Genomic DNA, 21,554 nt, shown 5'->3' with positions numbered 1-21,554 from the left:
CTGTTTGAAGCCTGTACAGAGCCATCAGCGGGGAGCGCTGTGTCCTCTTCCCACTCTCCCTGTGTTCTCAGCAGCGCCATTACATGGGGTTGCACGAAATACCAATTCCCCATCATACCTGGGCTTCCCATCCCCATTGTACCAACATCAATGTTAAAGCCTCAGTTGTGACTTTAAATTATTTCACTCTCCAGCAAGCCAAGCAAATGTAAATAATTTTACACTTCTCCTTTTCTGGCTTTTTGTGAATTCAGTTTCTGCTGACCTGACTTGTACAAATTGTTCCCAAAAGCTCTTTAATAACATACATGTCTGTTAGCATAATTCTTGTTATTTTGAGTAGAAATAAATTGCCAAGAAGACCTGGGGCATGAAGTAACAACATAATTGAGATGAGTTGCAAAAGGAGACTACTGAGTTACTGGCTTGATAAAGCAGTGTTGCAGATATAATTCAGACCATCTTGTTTAAGAATTGGATCAAGCTTTAACCTTGAGCATTTACCAGGAATAATTATAAAATCAATGGTTTGAGGTAGGAACTGAAGATACTCAGTTCTTTTATGTAGTATTCAATTTCTATTCATTTATCACAAGCAAAATTCTGTCGACAGAAAAAAATAAAATTGCAACCATAATAATGTTTTGTAAATAGCCTAATAAATGTATGCCTGTTAGTCGTAGAATTGGGAAAATCTTGTTTCCTGCTTCAATTATGTGATAGTTTACCTGATTTCAGCCAGCAATACAGTATTTGATATACTGTAGTCCTGGTTGACGGAAACCTCTTCCAAATATTTGACTAGGGTCAGATAAGACCAGAACATATGAATTAGTGAACCATCCTCATTCTTACTTCTGTCAGAAAGCGAGCTAATATTAGGATAAAAATGAGCTAATTTAACTTATGACATATAGGCTCTATGCACAACTTTAAAATGTAATAGTGAATGAAGCGTGCATAGAGATGATGTATTAATCATTCTGAAGAATCTTCAGAATTGAAATATGGAGGTCCTGCTCCCATGTCTTTTTAATTTTGTCCAATGAGGTTTACCTTGATTTCAACAAAGTGCCATGTACTATAGATATTAGCCTTAGTTTGTAAATTGTTTTTATCAAATTTGTAATAGGAGCCAGATGGCAAGAAAGGGTTTAATGTGTGAATCTTGATATTGGAATTATTAGGCATGTCTTGACTTGGCCTTGTATCCAAACATATTTCTGCTTCGATTGCATTGAAGAATTAGAATATGAAATGACAAAATATTTTCTACCCTAAAAAATATAGACATTAGCTGCCCTTGGTTGACACAGTATTGTGATGAAGTGAAGAGATTACTAAATATTTCTGATTGTCATTGCAGTTTATTAAAAACAATACTAATCCATTGAATAGGAAGTTCAAAAAATATTTTATTTCTCTGAATAAACTTGAATTTTTTTTCTACAGATGTTTTGTGATGTAAGGATCAAAATTGACAAATTATCGGGACCATTTTGCAATATTCTCTGCCTTTGTGGTTCATTCAAAACGTACATCAATGGTTTTAAAATGCTCGGAAACATCCTGATATGATGAAAGAATAGATCTGAGTGCCGTTCTTTTATTATGAACTACTTTTTGTTATTATGGTTCTGAAGGTCACCAATAAGGTGTTCCAACATAATTGGAAGATTCTTGGCCTTTGGCTTGATTTAAGAAAATGCAGTAAATCTACTTTTGACCATTCTGATCTTACTGAAGCATTGATTGAACTTTGCCAGAAGAGACATTTTGTATCTGGAGATAACATTACACAAGACATACTCATCAATGGTCATTTCAATTATGGACATTTGGGAATGGAACTCAAGAGAAACTTGGCCACTAACTGGTGGGGCTTGATGGTGTTATCTAGAGAGCAGGTGTTTGGAGTCCAGAGTCCTCATCAGTTGAAAGGGAATCAGAATTACGACAACGGATCAATGAAACTGGTGGATGTGGCAGCATTGCAAGCATTATTAAACAAGAAAGATGTAAATAAAGACATATTGAAGGGACACATCATATTACGACCTAATCTGCTACAAGGTATAGTGGCATCAAACTTTTTTTGAGTTTAAGAAAATATTCTAGTACAAAATAATGTTTATTTTTTCAATGAATATTCTGCTTGATTTTTAATCTACGCCACATCTATACCACTCATTTTCCTCTGTCCTTGCCCCCTTGCCTCCATTGTTTCATGAACTGTAGAAATCTGTTAGGCTTATCATTCTTGATTAAAAGATTAAAATGCAGGAAGTGCTCAGCAGTGTCCATGGAAAGAGAAATCAGAGTTAACTTTTCCAGGTTTATTTTTCCTCAGCTGCTAACCTGACCTATTAACCAGTTTAAAGTTTTTTTTTCTCGAACTCACTAGCATCAATTTTTTTCAGCTTAGTTATTATGTTAACGTTAGTTTCCTTGCAACAAAATGCAATTAACAAGTTAGTTAAGCAGAACAGCATTTATCACTTTCATCCAGGACAGGAGTGGCAGAACTCTACTTGATACTGCTTTGCTTGGAGTGCCCACTCAATATGTGTAATACAGAAAGGGACTTGTATACAATTCAGACTGATCAAAGTTTTCCAAATTTGGCATTGTATTTCATTTGCTGAGACAGCATTCTTCAGCAGGTTACACTATCCCATTCAAACAATGTTATCAGCAGATGCTACAATAAAGAATTTACCCAATTCAGCCCTTAAGTATACAAGGCAGGTTCTAACTGTTTTGCTTCATCATTCTCTTTAAAGCATTTTACAGCCACTTTAGACCAGCACCATCTTATTCAAACTCATTAATAACTTGTCATCTTGTCATATAAATTAATTCTTTGGATGTTAACTTCATCATTCCCCCTTTTATCATTCCATGATGGCTAATTAGATTATACTGTTAAAGGTGTTCCGTTGTACACATTTTATTAAGACATACCCTTGAGTAGGGCCATAGCAAAAAGGATAATCATGAAAAGGGCTGTGGACAATACTTGGGCAGCATAGAAACAGTAAATCTACAAGGGTAGCTGGGAGCATAAAGTCTTTTTCTCCAGCCAATGGATCCATCCAATAGCAAAGCATTGTGCAAAGGAATAGGTTTGATGGTCAGGCATTCTGTATCAATTTCTCGCGAGTTCTGTATCTCTCTCTTTACATGTGGTTCACCATTTAGCGATGTTGTCAGAGCTGTTCATTCAGTAGCCTTGACCTATAATTTTACAGGTCTCCCCACAACCAGCCAGAATAGTCCATTCGGTTCTGTATTGTCACTGTACAGATGACAACCACCTCTGCTGACACCACCTTCCCAGATGCTTGGAGCCCCTTATCCGTTTCATTAGCCAATAGGCGCAGCTTCTGAGTTGGTGAACCAGCTCTTTGGATGCCTTTCTCGTACTGTTGAAGGGCAATAGAATCTTAAAGATCTGCTTCAGCTTAGAGATATCTTTCTTTGTCCTGACCCCGGTTACCCCTGGCCATTCTGTACATTATGTACAGAGGGAAGCGCATATCCCAATTAACGACTCCATCCAATTAGTAGTCAGCCCTGGTTAAGTTTTATGTCAAAAATGACATAATTCTTATGGTATATAATAAAAGTTTTACATTAATGTTCTCCCAGCTTTGGTCTGGTTATATATCTGTAGGCACCATTTAATAAATGATGTCATGTTATTATCCTCACTTTCACCTGTCTTTAATCTGTTTAGTCTTAAAATCCATTCTATCACTTCCTGTCTGGAGTAGAATGTGTCTTAAGGGGACTCATCCCGTTGGGTTGGTTAGAGTATGGGAACAGATTCAACAGCTATAAATATTCATCTTATCAACATCTAAGTCAGACACATTTATAAAGTCACGAAAAATTCAGTTACAACTCTGGCATTCAGTTGAAATGTCAAGGCAACAAAGATTATAAAAATGGAAGTCCTCATGTTGTAGTTGGGCTTTAATTTTTTTTCTCAGTCTGTTATAATAAGAAGCCTTAATGTCTTAGCTGGGCCATTCTCCTTCAGTCAGTATGGTGTACCCAGTGAGGCTTGTCCTTCAAGCTTTTACTGCAATCAATGTCATTACCAGCACCTGAAATGGCCCTTTCTACAGAGTTCCCAATTTCTTGTGATCCCAATTCTTTACGAGGACATAATTCTCAGATTCGACATTAGGATATTTACCCCTTCAATTCTGTTGGATTGCCCTCCTTGAGGTAGGCTTGATGTACCTGTAAATACACCACTCGAAAAAAGTCCTAGTCAGATTACCCAAATATTTGCTCACGACATTGCCTAATGATAATAAATTCACCCCTACTGGGAGTGCAGGCTTTTGCTCCCGAGGGTGTCTATTGGCTGTCCATGAACCATTTCTGCAGCAGAGAGCCCTGAATTAGCCTGCGGTGTCACCTGCGTTTTAAACAATGCTAGGGGTCACACTTGTTAGCCAATTTTAGGCCCGTTTCCTAAGTCAATTGTGTCAACTTAGTTTTTTAATGTTCTTTTGCACATTCAACTGTGGAGTAGTGGACACACTGCACAATCCCCAATTCTTTGTATAAATTTTCATTCATCTTGGATACAAAGGACAATTAACTGAACTCAGTGCCTCATGCAGTCTATAGCAGGAAATTATTCCCCTTAACAAAATTTTAAACTAATAGTCAAGGTAGAAAAGCAAAATTTTAACCAACAGTTCAAGCAGTATCATCAAAAGTCTAAGTCTTAACAGTCAAAGCAGTATCGTCGGTGTTTGGGTTAGTTTTAATCCACCGACTAAAATATATACTATCATCAAGCAATATTTACAGCAATGCACTTGTGATAATTCAGTGAAATCTGATTATAAACAGGAAAGATGGCTAATGATAAACACAAAAAAAGCTGGAATGGTGTCTCTTTACTGACATTGTGTTATTGGCATGAGGCAGTTCTTTGTTTTTTTTCCTGTCTGCTTCACTTAAATATGGATGCCACCATGCCTGCAGTGAGGTTTTTTTCAGTAATATTTATCATAGGGAGGAGTCACGTGATGGAGTAGTGGAACTCCAGCCCACTCCAGAAAAGTTAAAAAAAAGATAGAGAAAAAGCAAAGGCACAAACTTAAAAACCAAAACAAAGTGAAAGTAAAAGTGTGAAGAAAATGGCAGCGAAGAAAGAAAAACCAAAAACAACGGGAAGAAAAGAAGAAGGAAAGATGTCGGAAGAAGAAGGTGAAGGACTTACCTGTCCGAAGAGGCCCGCCGCGGAGAGAGAGGCCCGCTCCCACAGGTCAGTGGAGGTCCCGGGCTCGGGACTACAAAAATGGCTCGCAGAGCCGAGTAAAAGTGCGCAACAGCGCATGAAAAAAAACATACTGATGGGAGGGGGGAACAGCTGCGGAGTTGATCTCCACAGCTGAGAGAGACACCTGAAGCACAGCAGCAGGTGCAGAACACAGACAATAACGACAACAAGAAAGAAGAGGGTAAAAAGAAAACAAGGAAACAACAGATGGTCAATCCAGAGGAAGAAGAAGAAGAAGAACAGAAAGAAGTGGAAGAAGAGAAAAGCAAGACAATGGATGTATCTTTTTTTAAAGAATATATGGAATCAGTGAAAGAATGGCAATTACAAGAATTTGATGAGATAAAAAGAAGAATTAAGAATGCAGAAGAAAGAATGAATAAAATGGAAGTGGCCATATCAGAATTGGCAAAAAGAGTGGAAAATATGGAAAAAAGAGAAACATTTGTAGATATGGAAGTAAAAGACTTAAAAGAGAAATTAGAAGAATCTAATAAAAAAGCTAAAGAGGCACAAGAGCTGTTAGCTCAGAAGATAGATATAATAGAAAACTATAATAGAAGAAATAATATAAAGATAGTGGGCCTTAAGGAAGATGAAGAAGGCAAGAATATGAGAGAATTTATAAAAGATTGGATCCCCAGGGTCCTGGGAAGACCAGAATTACAGGAAGAAATGGAAATAGAGAGGGCACATAGAACTTTAGCCCCGAAACCACAACCGCAGCAAAAACCAAGATCCATTTTAGTTAAATTCTTAAGATATACAACAAGAGAAAATATATTGGAGAAAGCAATGAAGAAAGTAAGAGAGGACAAAAAGGCACTGGAATATAAAGGTCAAAAAATTTTTTTCTATCCAGACATAAGTTTTGAACTCCTGAAGAAGAGGAAGGAGTTCAATACAGCGAAAACGATCTTATGGAAAAAAGGATATAAATTTATGTTAAGGTACCCAGCGGTACTTAAAATAATTATTCCAGGGCAACAAAACAGACTATTCTTGGATCCAGAGGAAGCAAGGAAATTTGCAGAACAACTACAAAACAAGCAGAGAGATGAAGACATGTAATAAGAGTAAAAATGACCACGATCTATATGTATGTGTGTAAAGGGGTATATGTGTGTATATATATATATAAGTGTGCATACATGAATGTATCAATATTTAGAGGAAAATATATAGAGTATAGACAATAATTAATAAGGGAGGGAAATGGAATAGAGGGAATAAGGAGGGAATTAAAAGAGTGACCTTTGTTACATATGAAAATTGAAATCTTTTCTGGGGGGGCTGGGTGGGGAGGAGTTACGGTCACTGCAAAATCAGCTGACGTTTGCGAGTGAATTCGCAAATCCAAATGGAGAGGGGAGATGTGGTTGTCCGACAAGGGATAAAGGACAACTCAGGAGGGGGAGGGGAGAATGGGGTTAAAGAAGTTTTAAATAGGAGAATAGATAAAATGTTTGATGTTTTAGAAATGTCTTATAAAGTGTTCAAAACAAGAAAGCAGAAATGGATAAGAAGGAAAGGTAATGATGGAGAAACGGAAAGGGAAGATAAACAAAGTATAAAATGGCTACGCTGAACTATATGACTTTAAATATTAATGGAATACATAACCAAATTAAAAGGAAGAAACTGCTAAATTTACTGAAAAAAGAAAAAATTGATATAGCATTTGTGCAAGAAACACATTTAACTGAATTGGAGCACAAGAAATTAAAGAGAGATTGGATAGGACACGTAACAGCAGCGTCGTATAATTCAAAAGCAAGAGGAGTAGCTATATTAATTAGTAAAAATGTGCCAATTAAAATAGAAGAGGAAATAATAGATCCAGCAGGGAGATATGTAATGATGAAATGTCAGATATATTCAGAGTTTTGGAATCTACTCAATGTATATTCACCTAACGAAGAAGATCAAAAGTTTATGCAAGATATTTTTTTGAAGATAGCAGATACGCAAGGGAACATATTAATAGGAGGGGATTTCAACCTGAATTTGGATTCAAACATGGACAAAACTAGAAAAAAAATTAACTGAAAGAACAAAGTAACCAAATTTATAATTAAATCGATGGAAGAAATGCAACTTTTGGATATATGGAGGAAACAACACCTAAAGGAAAAGGAATATTCATATTACTCGGCTAGACATAAAACATACTCAAGAATAGACCTATTTTTGTTATCAGCTCGTATGCAAGATAGAGTAAGAAAAACAGAATATAAAGCTAGAATATTATCGGACCATTCACCCTTAATATTGACAATAAAGTTAGAGGACATCCCTCCAAGAATGTATAGATGGAGATTAAACTCCATGTTACTCAAAAGGCAGGGTTTTAGAGAATTAATTGAAAGACAAATTAAAATGTATTTTGAAATAAACATGGAATCAGTGAAAGATAAGTTTATACTATGGGATGCAATGAAAATGTTCATTAGAGGGCAAATAATAAGTTATGTAACCAAGATGAAGAAGGACTATAATCAGGAAACAGAGCAGTTGGAAAGGGAAATAGTAAATATAGAAAAAGAATTAGCAATGAAGGAAGATACAACTAAAAGAAGAGAATTGGCAGATAAAAAAAAATAAAATATGAAACACTACAAACATATAAGGTGGAGAAGAATATAATGAAGACAAAACAGAAATATTATGAACTAGGGGAAAAAACGCACAAAATTCTAGCATGGCAGCTTAAGACAGAACAAGCTAAGAAAATGGTATTGGCATCAAGGAAAAAAGACAAACAAATCACATATCATCCAAAGGAGATCAAGGAAAATTTTAGAGAATTCTATGAACAATTATACCAAACTGAAAACGAAGGGAAAGAAGGGAAAATAGATGAATTTCTAACTAAAATTGAACTACCGAAACTACAAATAGAGGAACAAAATAAATTAACAGAACCATTTGGAATAGTAGAAATACAAGAGATAATAAAAAAATTACCAAATAATAAAACACCAGGAGAGGATGGATTCCCAATAGAATTCTATAAAACATTTAAAGATTTATTAATTCCTCCCCTCCTGGAAGTAATCAACCAGATTGATAAAACACAAAGCTTACCAGATTCATGTAAAACAGCAATAATTACAGTAATACTATAGCAAGGGAAAGATCCACTCGCACCGCGTCATATAGACCAATATCTTTACTTAACACAGATTATAAGATAATAGCTAAAGTATTAGCAAACAGATTAGCAGAGTATGTACCGAAGATGGTAAATCTAGACCAAACTGGATTTATTAAAGAAAGACGCACAACATACAATATTTGTAAATTTATTAACTTAATTCATGCAGTAGAAGGGAGTAAAGCGCCAACAGTAGCAGTTGCTTTAGACGCAGAGAAGGCCTTTGACAGAGTAGAATGGAATTATTTATTCAAAGTATTGCAAAAATTCAGTTTACCAGAGAAGTATATTAATTGGATTAAAGCATTATAAAAGGAACCATTGGCGAAAGTGACAGTAAATGGATATATATCAAAGCAATTTAACTTAAGCAGGTCAACACGGCAGGGATGCCCACTATCACCCTTATTGTTCGCATTAGCTATAGAACCACTAGCAGAATTGATAAGAACAGAAAATAATATAAAAGGGATAAAAATAAAAGACAAGGAATATAAAATCAGTTTATTTGCAGATGATGTTATAGTATACTTAACAGAACCAGAACTATCAATAAAAGAATTATATAAGAAATTGAAGGAATATGGAGAAGTGTCGGGTTACAAGATTAATGTAAATAAAAGTGAAGCAATGCCTATGAATAATGCGGATTTCTCAAAATTTAAGAAGGAATCACCATTCAGATGGCAAATGCAAGCAATAAGATACCTAGGTATACAAATAAATAAAAATCTCGGCCAACTATATAAACTCAATTATTATCCACTAATGAAAAAATTACAGGACGATTTAGAGCATTGGAAAGATTTACCACTAACACTAATAGGAAGGATAAACTGTATTAAAATGAACATTTTTCCAAGGATATTATACCTATTTCAGGCATTGCCAATACACTTGACAGAGAAATTCTTCAAGGAGTTAAAGAAAATAATAAGAACATTTTTATGGAAAGGGGGGAAACCGAGGATAGCACTAGAGAAATTAACAGAATGGTATAAACAAGGAGGCTTACAACTGCCAAACTTTAAAAATTATTATAGAGCCGCACAATTAAGATACCTATCAGATTTTTATCAAACAAGGGAAAAGCCAGATTGGACTAGATTAGAATTAGATAAAATAGGGGAAAAGATACTTGAACACATAATATATAAATGGGATGAAAAATTGGTACAACATAGAAGTTCTCCAGTATTACATCATCTACTCAATATTTGGAAGAAGGTTCATGTAGAAAGAAATAAAACAAATTATCAATTACCAAAACAAATATTGACACAAAATAAGTTACTCCCTTTTACAATAGATAACCTTTCCTTTAGAGAATGGGAGAAAAAAGGGATCAAAAGAATAGAAAATTGTTTTTCAGGAAATAGATTATTATCCTTTGAACAAATGAAAGATAAATACAATATAACTCAAGATACAGTGCTGGCATATTACCAATTGAGATCCTACTTGAAGGGCAAATTAGGAAGCAGTCTGAGGTTACCAGAGGGAAGTAACTTTGAATACGTGATTACAGATACAATGATAATCAAAAGATTTATAACAAATATGTATATTAAACTGCAAGAAAAGAGAATGAGGAAACAAATGGTAAAAGTAAACAAAAATGGGAACAAGATTTAAATATAAAGATAAAAAAGGAAACATGGGAGAAGTTCTGTTCTGGAACGATGAGAAATACAATAAATACGAGGTTACGTATGATACAATATAACTGGATACACAGGCTATACATTACACCTCAAAAATTAAATAAATGGGACCCAACAGTATCTGATAGATGTTTTCGATGTAAAAAAGAAATGGGAACAACAATTCATGCAATCTGGACATGTGAGAAAGTAGAAAAATTTTGGGAAGATCTAAACCAAATATTAAATAAAATTACAGAAAACAATATACCAAAGAATCCAGAGATCTTCCTCCTAAGTAACATAAAAAACAAAGAACTTGGAATTGATTTGGATGGTGCACAAAAAAGATTTGTTAAGATAGCTCTAGCCGTAGCAAAAAAATGTATTATGTCAACCTGGAAATCGGAAGATAATTTGAAAATACAACAATGGTATATAGAAATGAATTTTTTCATTAGAAAAAATAACATATAGTTTAAGAAATAATATAGAAATATTTGAACAAATATGGGAGCCTTACATGAAACACAATAGCGAAAACCTACCGGGGACATTCACTACCTAAATTAATGAAAGGAGAATGAAATGAAAAGAATTGACTCAGTGGAATTTCTTGTTTATTTTTATTGAATGACAACATTGTTTGACTGGTTTAATGTATCCTAGATTTTGTACTTTAAATGGACGGGAGGGGGGAGGTAGGGAGGGTGGGATGGGAGGAGGGAGGGGGGGGGAGAAAATGGCATTGTATATATTTGAAAAGGAAAAAGTATGTATCATGGTTAATGTGGTTTATGGTGTGAAAAATAAAATTTTTTTTAAAAAAAAGTAATATTTATCATTCTGTAGTGGGGCAAGTGATCGCGCGAGTAAATAGGCTGAATCAATGCAATTCGTGGCCAGTCCTAGAAGGCGTGGGATCCTTCTCGGCAGTGAAGGGGAGCCCACGCCTCGTGCCACATGTGGGCTAAGGAGCTCTCCACTTCCACATAGCCTAGGGTATGTTACCTGAAGTGGGTGGGCCAGCACGGAGATGTGGCAAATTCAAACCAATAAAGTAATTCTTTGGTTCACCCACATGCTATGTGGTTATCTCTTTACTTGGTAGCGCTGCCACAGCAGTCACTACAGTGGTGACCCTGAGGGTTCCAATGTTTTCAAAGCAGCATCGATCACACGAAAATGCAGCAACTGGCTGAATCCACAGTCACAGCGCCTGCGACTAACGCGACTAACATATCCCACCGTTCTGGGCAAGCCAGGCCAGGAACTGGCTAAAGCTGGCTGAGTCACAGTTCCACATCAGGGGAATCGTTTCAAAGGAAACCAAGTTCTGGCACTTTGTCAGCATCCTGGACACCGCCACAGCTGCCAAAGTAAGCTCCTTCATAGAAAACCCACCAATGAAGCGCAAGTACGAGCAATTCCGTCATTTCCTCCTCGACACCCGAGAGCTCAGCTGACATGAGCATGCCATTAGAATCCTCAACACGCAGGGCCTGGGTGACAGAAACCCCTCCAAGCTAATGAACGAAGTGGTGGCCCTGGCAGACGGGCACACAGACTGTTTCCTATTCAAGGCCCTATTCCTCTCGAAACTACCAGTACACGTATCTTCGACAGGGTGTTCCACAGGCCACAGCAGAGCTCCCTCCACATGCAACCAGTCTACACAATCAGTGCCACCACCCTGTCCAGTCCGCCAGAAGCACCAGCAGTAGCTGCAGCACAGTGGCAATGTGAAGGGCGTGCAGAGCAGAACAGCAAACACTATTTCTACCACCACCAATGGGGCAGGAATGCCCGGCAGCCTGCCCCAACGCCCCGTGTTCGTATCCCACTGCCAAAACCATCACGGCAATGGGAAACAGGCAGGCCGGCTGCCAATAGTGGCCTCAGCAGTTGGCACACAGGAAGGCCTACTCTACCTCAGAGATCAGAGGACCACGAGGGGTTGACACAGGCGCGGAGATTAGCCTCATTCCACCCACGTACTTTGAGGTGAGACACAACACCAAAGGTTTACCCCTGCATGGCCAACGGGTCCTCCAATCCCAGTTATGTCACCCACCTAGTCGCCATCCACGTTGCAGAAGCTGTTTTTCAGTGGGAGTGCATCATCGTGGCCATGGGACATCTCGGAGCAGATTTCCTCCAGGCTCTTGATCTGCTGGTAGACATGACATGATGCTAGTTGATAAATACTACAACTTTCCAGTCTTTCCCCCTCACCCTACGGAGATGCTCTTTCCTTCCACTGGGAATCCACGTCCTGAACTAAATAAGACGAGTATACCTCCCTACTGGCCAAATTCCCGCCTTTATTGGAACCGAACTTCCATGACTCCAACCCGCCACATGGCGTGGAGCACCACGTAGAAACCATCGGCCCCCCCGGAGCATGCACAAGCCCGGCGCCTCTCGCCAGACAAACTCCAACGAGCCAAAGCCAAGTTCGCTGCCATGGAGGAGTTGGGGCTCATCCACTGTTCTAACAGCCCGTGGACCTCCCCACTCCACTTGGCGCAGAAGAGCTCTGGTGGTTGGGGTCTGTGCCACGACTACCGATGTCTAAATGAGGCAACGGTCCTGGACAGGTACCCCATCCCACACATCTAGGATTTCACCACGAGGCTGCAGGGCATTCTCCAAGGTGGTCCTCGTGAAAGGGTACCACCAAATCCCAAAACACCCCAGCGATGTTCAGAAGACGGCCATTATCACACCTTTCAGCCTCTTTGAATTCCTAAGAATGCCTTTCAGACTTAAAAAAACGTGGCCCAGACGTTCCAGCGGCTAATGGACATGGTCAGCAGGGACCTCAACTTCATCTTCATTTATCTAGTCAACATCCTCATTGCCAGCCCTGACGCCAGCACCCACAGGACGCACCTTACCCGCCTGTTCGACAGACTGCAGCAGTTCGGGTTCACGGTGAACCTGGCCAAGTGCCAATTTGGCCCGCAAACAATAGAATTCCTGGGGTATAGCATCACCCCAGAGGGCGCCACCCCACTACCCAACAAGTTGGAGGCAATTCAGAACTTCCCTAAGTCGAGCCTGACCAAAGGACTACATGAGCTCCTGGGGATAGTCAACTTTTACCATCGCCTCCTCCCGGGAGCAGCCACCCTCATGCAGCCCCTGTTCGGCCTCGTCAAACTCGGCAACAAGATGCTTCAATGGACGCCGGAGGCCACAGAGGCTTTGTACGCCATCGTTAGCACTGGTGAAGGCCATGGTACTGGCACACCCAGATCCCACCTCCCCCAACCCTCACAATGGATGCTTCAGACAGAATGATGGGCGCAGTGCTAGAGCAATGGGTCGACGAGCACTGGCGACCCCTCGCCTTCTTCAGTAAGACCCTCCGAACACCAGAGCTCAGATACAGCGCATTTCACCACGAACTGCTGGCCTTGTACCTGGCGATATGGCACTTCAGCTACATGCTAGAGGGAGAGTATTCACTGCCTACACAGACCACAACCTGCTGACCTACACGTAGAGCAAGATCTCGGACCCTTGGTCGGCAACACAACAATGGCACCTCTCTTACATATCGGAATTCACCACAGATATCCGCCACGTTGCCAGCAAGGCCAATGTAGTAGCCGACATGTTGTCCTGGCCCACTGTTGCCACAACTTGCGGAAGTCTCAATATCACCCAGCTCGCCAAGAACCAGAGGAAGGACACAGATGTCCAGGTGTACCAGATGGCTATCACCAGCTTGAAGATCAGAGATTTCTGCCCCACACCAGGAGAACGGACCCTGCTGTGCGACATCTCTGGGTCCCCAAGGCTGATCCTACCCACGACCTTGAGACGGCAGGTTTTCGACCAGATCCATGGCTTATCGCACCCTTCCATAAGAACCATAGTCGTGTGACTTTATTTACCCTGTGGGTTCGAACCTGATCACCGTGTCAGTGCACCAAGGTGCACCAGCACACCAAAGCCCGCTTACTGACTTTCAAGCCAGTGCAACGCAGATTCGAACATGTCCACGTCAACATCATCAGCCCCTTCCCAGTGAGCCAAGGTATGAAGTATTTGTTCACGACCATTGAAAGATTCACCTGCTGGCTAGAGGCGATACCCATTGAGACGTGTACCCGGACTTTCCTTGCCTCCTGGGTTGTGCATTTCAGAGTCCTGACCCTCATCACATTGGATTGAGGAGTGCAGTTCACCTCCTTCCTCTGGTCCAACCTGGTGAAATTCTGAGGTAGCCAGGTCCACCGTACAAACGGTTCTACCGCCACCTGAAGGCCACGTTGAAAGCCCGACTGACTGGGCTTTCAATTGCCTGGGTGGATTAGCTCACGTGGGTACTGCTCGGGATCCGCATGGCACCGAAAGAAGACCTACCGGCATCGCCCGCAGAGATGGTGTACGGTGCAACGCTTTCCATCCTAGGGGACCTATCCCCGGCCCACAGACCAGCTCATTAGATGTCCTACACAGGCTGAGAGAGCAATCAGGTGGTCAACTCCCCCCACCACCGTCCAGCTTGCCACCCAGCCATGTTCTAGCGGATCTGCAGTTCACCCACTACGTTTTCATATGCAGAGGACAGCAAGAGACACCCCTACAAGGCCCTTTCAAGGTACTGCGGAGAGATGGCTGGTGTTCACATTGGACATTGGCAGCCAACAGGTCAGGTTCACAGTCGACCGCCTCAAAGTCGTGCATCTGGACTCCGACCTGCTGGCCCCGGACCTCCTGGTCAAACACAGAGGCAGACCACCCAGTGACTGTTAGTCAGACCGCTCAGAGAGTAGCAGGCCGAGCGACCATGCGAGTAAACAGGCCGAGTCGCCGCAACATGTAGCCGGTCAAAGATGCTGCAGGCTCCCCTTCATTGCCGAGAAGGAGCTTGCGCCTAGCTCCACATGTGGGCTAAGGAGCCCTCCACTTCTGCAGAGGTACATCACCAGAAGTAGGCAGGACACCGTGGAAATGCAGCAAATTTAAACCAATAAAGTCATTATTTGGTTCACACTCACAGTGTGTGGATGTCTCTTTATTCGGTAGTGCTACTGCAGCAGTCACGACAATTCCTTCTTTGCCGTTGTGCACATAATCAGCTACTGTACACGTTTGGCCTGTACGGGCCAGGAGGACCCCTAAACCCAGAACTTAAACAAAAGTTACTTTTAATTTTCTTTAAACATAAAAACAGGATCAAACTTTAACTTACTACTATTAACTTATCTTAACCTAACTTAACCCTCTTCTAATTCTAACTGCATGTATATGTAATCTGTGCGTAAGTTCAGAAAAGTTCTTTGATTCACAGTCCAATCTCACTTCTCACTCCAAGTTCACCAGCAATTCTTATACTGTGCACAGAATTTGACATTTATGAATCTTCACCAGGCATTATTGCTTGAAAGGTAAATGGTTACTGCTTAGGAAGATTCTTGTTGGTTTTCAGAGAGATTTGTTGCTCATTGAACACATACAACTGATTCCTTCCAATCAGCCACTTCAGTGTTTTGCCGAAGAAACTTGCCCCATCGGGGTTTTCCAGATGATAACCTCTTTCTTTCAGGTAACCACAAAGTTCCTATTCTGTTTCCCTTATTTCAAGTGAAACATTAGGCAGCCAGTCCTCTCCTCTTTTATGGTCCACAAGGACTTTGAACAGGCTGAACTAAGAACTCACAACCCGTCTTCAAAATGGAGTTTTTCCACAAGCTTGCCAGTTTGTCATATTCCAGTCCCAGCTTCTGCTGCTGAACTGTAGAACTGAATTCTCTCTCTCTCCCTCACACACACACGTGCGCGCGCGCGCGCGCACACACACACACACACACACACACACACACACACACACACACACACACACACACACACACACACAGAGAAAACCACATGACCCTCTTAGAACAGCAAACTGCATTCAGACAGACTGCTGCACCAGACCCAATCTTCTGATTCCGTTCATCTGTTGCTTTCCAAAACAATAATCTAATACTTCACAGCATGTCCAATTAACATCTACTTGTGAAGTCTCTATAGGCATTCTTCAAAGTTTTTGCAAAGGCACTTGAAGCCTGGACTATCTGGCTTGAGCCAAGCTCTTGTATTTTAAATGAGATCTGTTTTGAAGTGTTTGTATCTATGTGTGACCTAACTAAAAACCCCACAATCTATCTTCCAAAAACAAATATCTATATATAATATAAAATGTAGCATAATCTGTCACAGGCTGGCCGGCTTAATCCATAATTGAGTAGAGGGATGTGTAGGCGCAACCCCTCTATTCCCATTGTTGATTCTCAAGGGTTAATGTGTCCCGCTACTGTAAGTGCACATGCTACATAGCTGGCAAATCTGGTTGCTGACTAATTGTAAAGGAGTTAGTTTTTTTTCTCTCTTCCCCCCCCCCCCCCTTCCTTTCAGACAAAAGAATGGGGTCTGAATGAAGTGAAAAATCCAAATACTAAAAAAAAATGGAAGGCTCTATATAGAGCTTTAAGTACATCTCTTCATTTTCCTATCATACCTTTTTTCAATTTCAACTAATTATTCTATAGTTGGACTATATCTCTGCTGCATTCCGACAATATACCTTAAATAATTCTCATTTTGTGTCTAGGAGTCAAAGTTGAATGAATGTTTAGGTTTTTTAATCTTTATTTTTCTCACTGCCCCATTTGTCTAGAAATTAGTAAATATGCAGACGATACTAAGATAGGTGGAATAGTGGATAATGAAAAAGGTTTTCAAGGATTGCAGAGGGATTTGGGCTGCTTAGAAAAGTGGGCTGAAAAATGGCAGATGGAATTTAATGCTGATGAGTGTGAGGTGCTTCATTTTGGTAAGAAGAATCAGAATAGGACTTACGTGGTAAATGGGAGAGCATTGAGGAATACAGAAGAGCAGAAAGATTTAGGAGTAACGGTACATCGTTCCCTGAAGGTAGAAACTCACATGAATAGGGTGGTGAAGAAGGCTTTTAGTATGCTGGCCTTTATCAATCATTGCATGGAATATAGGAATTGGGAGGTGATGTTGAGATTGTATAAGACGTTGGTGCGGCCTAATTTGGAGTTCTGTGTGCAGTTCTGGTCGCCTAATTATAGGAAGGATATAAACAGAGTGGAGAGAGTGCAGAGAAGGTTGACCAGAATGTTACCTGGGTTTAAGCATCTAGAGTATAGGGAGAGATTGGACAGATTAGGTCTTTATTCTTTGGAGCGTAGAAGGTTGAGAGGGGATTTGATAGAAGTATTTAAGATTATGAAAGGGATAGACAGAGTGGATGTGGATAGACTATTTCCGTTAAGAGGAGGAAAGATTAAAACAAGAGGACATGAGTTAAGAATTAAGGGGCAGAGGTTTAGAGGTAACATGAGGGGGAACTTCTTTACTTAGAGAGTGGTAGCCGTGTGGAATGAGCTTCCGGGAGAAATAGTGGTGGCGGAGTCAATTGTATTATTTAAGAAAAGGTTGGACAGGTATATGGATAAGAAGATGGAGGGTTATGGGCATTGTGCAGGGAGGTGGGACTAGAAAGGGGTGTTTGGTTCGGTGCGGACTAGAAGGGCCTAATGGCCTGTTTCCATGCTGTAATTGTTATGTTATTATGTTAAATATGCTGCTTGCCTTGTTTATCTTGGTATCTTATCTGTTGCTGAGGTACTGCATTTCAGTGAATTCTCTGTTTAATTATTTATTTATTGCACTACCAACAGGTTAATTTATCACTGAGTTGAAAATGCTCATCTTAAAAAGAATTGGAGTGTCTAACAAAAACAAGGGTGGTTTAAAAGTGAATAATCTGAGTTTAAGAAAAAGTAGCAATAAAAATCTACACTGCAGCAGGCATTTTAAAACATTGTTTTCTCTACACTGTTATGCCACTCATGTATGGTTCCATGTGAACCACTTTTTAATATTCTTATTTGGGGCAGAGTAGGTTGAGAACTAATTTGTCTTCTCAAAAGTGATTAACCTGAAACTTTTCACCTCTTTAACAAAGATCTGACTGGGTTATGCAGCTTATTCATGAAAGTTTCAGAAGTGAGAAAATAAATGGGCACTTGATAAATCAATTTGTTTTATGATGCCTTAAAAAATCTGCATGTATTTTTTTCCCCCCTTACTTCCTTTCTTCCCTTTTATTTCCCTTCTTTAGTTCTCACTTATACATTATTTTTACATCTTTATATGTAGTTTGTCATCATTCTTCGTTCTTGTTACATCTCTTCATCTCTCCTTCTGTCCTGCAGGTGTTCTGCAAATTCTCGTGCTTTCTCCGGATCCGAGAACAGTCTGTTTTGCTTCCCCAGGATAAATATTTTAAGCACAGCTGGATGTCTTAACATAAATTTATAGCCTTTTTTCCATAGGATCAATTTTGCTGTGTTAAACTCCTTCCTCTTCTTTAGGAGTTCAAAACTTGTGTCTGGGTAAAAAAGATATTTTTTGACCCTTGTATTCCAATGGTTTTTTGTCTTCTCTAATTTTATTCCTTGCCCGCTCCAGTATATTTTACTAAAACGGACCTTGATTTTTGTTGTGTCTGTGGTTTCGGGGCTAGTGTTCTGTGTGCCCTTTCTATTTCCATTCCTTCCTGCATTTCTGGCATTCCCAGGACCTTTGGGAACCATTCTTTTATAAATTCCTTCATATCTGTGCCTTCTTCATCTTCCTTTAGGCCTACTATATTTATGTTGTTTCGCCTACTATAGTTTTCCATTATATCCATCTTTTGAGCTAACAACTCTTGTGACTCTTTAACTTTTTTGTCATTGTCTTCCAATTTTCTTCTTAAGTCATTCACTTCCATTTCTACAGCCGTTTCTCGTTCTTCCACATTTTCTAATCTTTTTCCTATTTCTGTCATGACCAGCTCTATTCTACTCACTTTTTCTTCTGTACTTTTCATTTTTCTTTTCATTTCACTAAATTCTAATGTCAACCATTCTTTTAATGCTCTCATTTGTTCTTGAAAATTTTAAAAATCTATATACTGTCCATCTATTTTACCTTCTATTCCTCTGTGCAGGCCTTGGTCTTCTTCTTCCTCTTCTTCTGTGTCTGCACCTGTGTTTGTGTCTTCTACTTCTCTTCCTCGTATCTGTGTCTCTTCTGACTTTCTTGTTGAGATGCTTGCCTCACTTTACTGGGCGTCTTCTTGCATGGCTTCTTGCTGTTGGTCCCCTTCTTCTGGTCTAGTCATCTGTTGGGCCTCCTGTTGCTGTTCTTCTTTCCTATCACTCCCTTTCCTATTGCTTTCCGCTTCTTTCAGCTGAGAGCCCTGATTTCGGGCATACCTCACCTGGTCGCGCTGTGTTAGTTCGCTCCTCAGCTGGGACCCCTCCCGTCGGTGTTTTCTTTTTCCTTAGTTTGTGCATGCGCGCTTCTGTTTGGCTCAGAGAGCCATTTTTGCAGTCCAGCGGTCGGGAGGTCGCAACTCTGCGGGGTCGTCACCAACCTTGGGGAGCAGGCACTTTTCTCCCTGTTTTTTTCATGCAGGTAAGGCCTTCTCCTTTCTCTTCCGGAGTTTTTTCTTATTATTTTTTTCCCGTTTTACTTTTTCCTTCTTGGGGGCCATTTTCTTTCTTTTCTCCACATCTTTATCTTTTATTTGTTGTGTTTTGTGTTTCTTGAACTTTGTATTTTCTTCACTTTATTTCTTCTTTTCTGGAGAGGGCTGGTATTCTCCTACCGGCCACTACTCCATCACGTGACTCCTCCAAAAATCTGCATGTATTTAAAGATCTTCTAATTACTGGCCTGTTTTGGTCCATAACATGATTTATCTTTAGAGTTTCAAGTAGAACATTTAAAGTGATTCAGTGTTGTTTTAAAAAGATGAAAGCTCTTAAGATTAGCAAAACAAAGGGTTAATTCAGTCACAAAGGAACAGCAGAGAAAAAAAATTTCTCTCTAAGGTGTGGGTGTGGGCAAGAGAGTATAAAGTGAACTCTTCAGAACTTTTTAGATTTCCTCTGCTGCTGGGTTAGTTTCTATAAGGCCCTTTCAGGTGGCCTGAACATCCCCTTCCCTGTAAAGCCACATAATTTACCCTCTTGTGGCTAAAGACGTATTCACCTGAATGAGTCAGAAGCGCTCCCGAGGCACTGACGCCAACCTTCTTCTGGGAATTTTTCAATTTCTTACAAGATGTGAACACTGCTAGCAAGGTGCCATTTTGAATTGCCCTGTGTGGCTTGCAATGGATGAGAGTATCCAGAGTCAACCACATTTGTATGGATCTAGTGTCGTTAGAGGTCAGAAAGGCTAAGGAAGCAGATTTCCTGCCCCAAAGAACAAGAAATTTTTTTTAAAATTCAGTGCATTTGTTTCACTGCCCTTGTGACTATTAAGTAAATTAATCTGATGCTTTGGTGAGACTTGATTTCCTCCTCTTGATTTAACTCCTGAGTTCTAACATTTCTGCTATATCCCTACACTTGGAAATAGCATCAAAGAGGCTTTGTTGATTTACTCTCTTGTTATAACTTCTTCAGCATGATGCTGAACCAAGCCATGAAAGACCCCAACAATGAAGACGCTGTTTACATCCGGTACCGCACGGATGGCAGTCTCTTCAATCTGAGGCGCCTGCAAGCTCACACCAAGACACAAGAGAAACTTGTCCGTGAACTACTCTTTGCAGATGATGCCGCTTTAGTTGCCCATTCAGAGCCAGCTCTTCAGCGCTTGACGTCCTGCTTTGCGGAAACTGCCAAAATGTTTGGCCTGGAAGTCAGCCTGAAGAAAACTGAGGTCCTCCATCAGCCAGCTCCCCACCATGACTACCAGCCCCCCCACATCTCCATCGGGCACACAAAACTCAAAACGGTCAACCAGTTTACCTATCTCGGCTGCACCATTTCATCAGATGCAAGGATCGACAATGAGATAGACAACAGACTCGCCAAGGCAAATAGCGCCTTTGGAAGACTACACAAAAGAGTCTGGAAAAACAACCAACTGAAAAACCTCACAAAGATAAGCGTATACAGAGCCGTTGTCATACCCACACTCCTGTTCGGCTCCGAATCATGGGTCCTCTACCGGCACCACCTACGGCTCCTAGAACGCTTCCACCAGCGTTGTCTCCGCTCCATCCTCAACATCCATTGGAGCGCTCACACCCCTAACGTCGAGGTACTCGAGATGGCAGAGGTCGACAGCATCGAGTCCACGCTGCTGAAGATCCAGCTGCGCTGGATGGGTCACGTCTCCAGAATGGAGGACCATCGCCTTCCCAAGATCGTATTATATGGCGAGCTCTCCACTGGCCACCGTGACAGAGGTGCACCAAAGAAAAGGTACAAGGACTGCCTAAAGAAATCTCTTGGTGCCTGCCACATTGACCACCGCCAATGGGCTGATAACGCCTCAAACCGTGCATCTTGGCGCCTCACAGTTTGGCGGGCAGCAGCCTCCTTTGAAGAAGACCGCAGAGCCCACC

At 40.6% G+C, this 21,554-nt stretch overlaps 1 protein-coding gene across 6 annotated transcripts in view; it reads left to right on the top strand.

Annotated features, from left to right (window-relative positions):
* Nucleotides 1-327: 327 nt before the first annotated feature.
* The window catches only part of polg2 (polymerase (DNA directed), gamma 2, accessory subunit), a 47,409-nt gene continuing 26,182 nt past the window's right edge, over nucleotides 328-21,554 (top strand). For 4 of the 6 annotated variants that reach the window (XM_069929722.1, XM_069929720.1, XM_069929723.1 and 1 more), the window contains exons 1-2: nucleotides 341-534; nucleotides 1,453-2,073. In XM_069929722.1, the coding sequence (XP_069785823.1) occupies nucleotides 1,632-2,073 (442 nt within the window). In that variant the 5' untranslated portion in view covers nucleotides 341-534; nucleotides 1,453-1,631. Of the gene's footprint in view, nucleotides 535-1,452; nucleotides 2,074-21,554 lie in introns of all 6 variants that reach the window. The other 2 variants (XM_069929726.1, XM_069929724.1) reach the window with 2 other exon arrangements.

This window comes from Narcine bancroftii, chromosome 3 (genome assembly GCF_036971445.1).
Source record: "Narcine bancroftii isolate sNarBan1 chromosome 3, sNarBan1.hap1, whole genome shotgun sequence".
NCBI classification, from domain to species: Eukaryota; Metazoa; Chordata; class Chondrichthyes; order Torpediniformes; family Narcinidae; genus Narcine; species Narcine bancroftii.
This window is presented reverse-complemented; position numbering and strand designations above follow the sequence as displayed.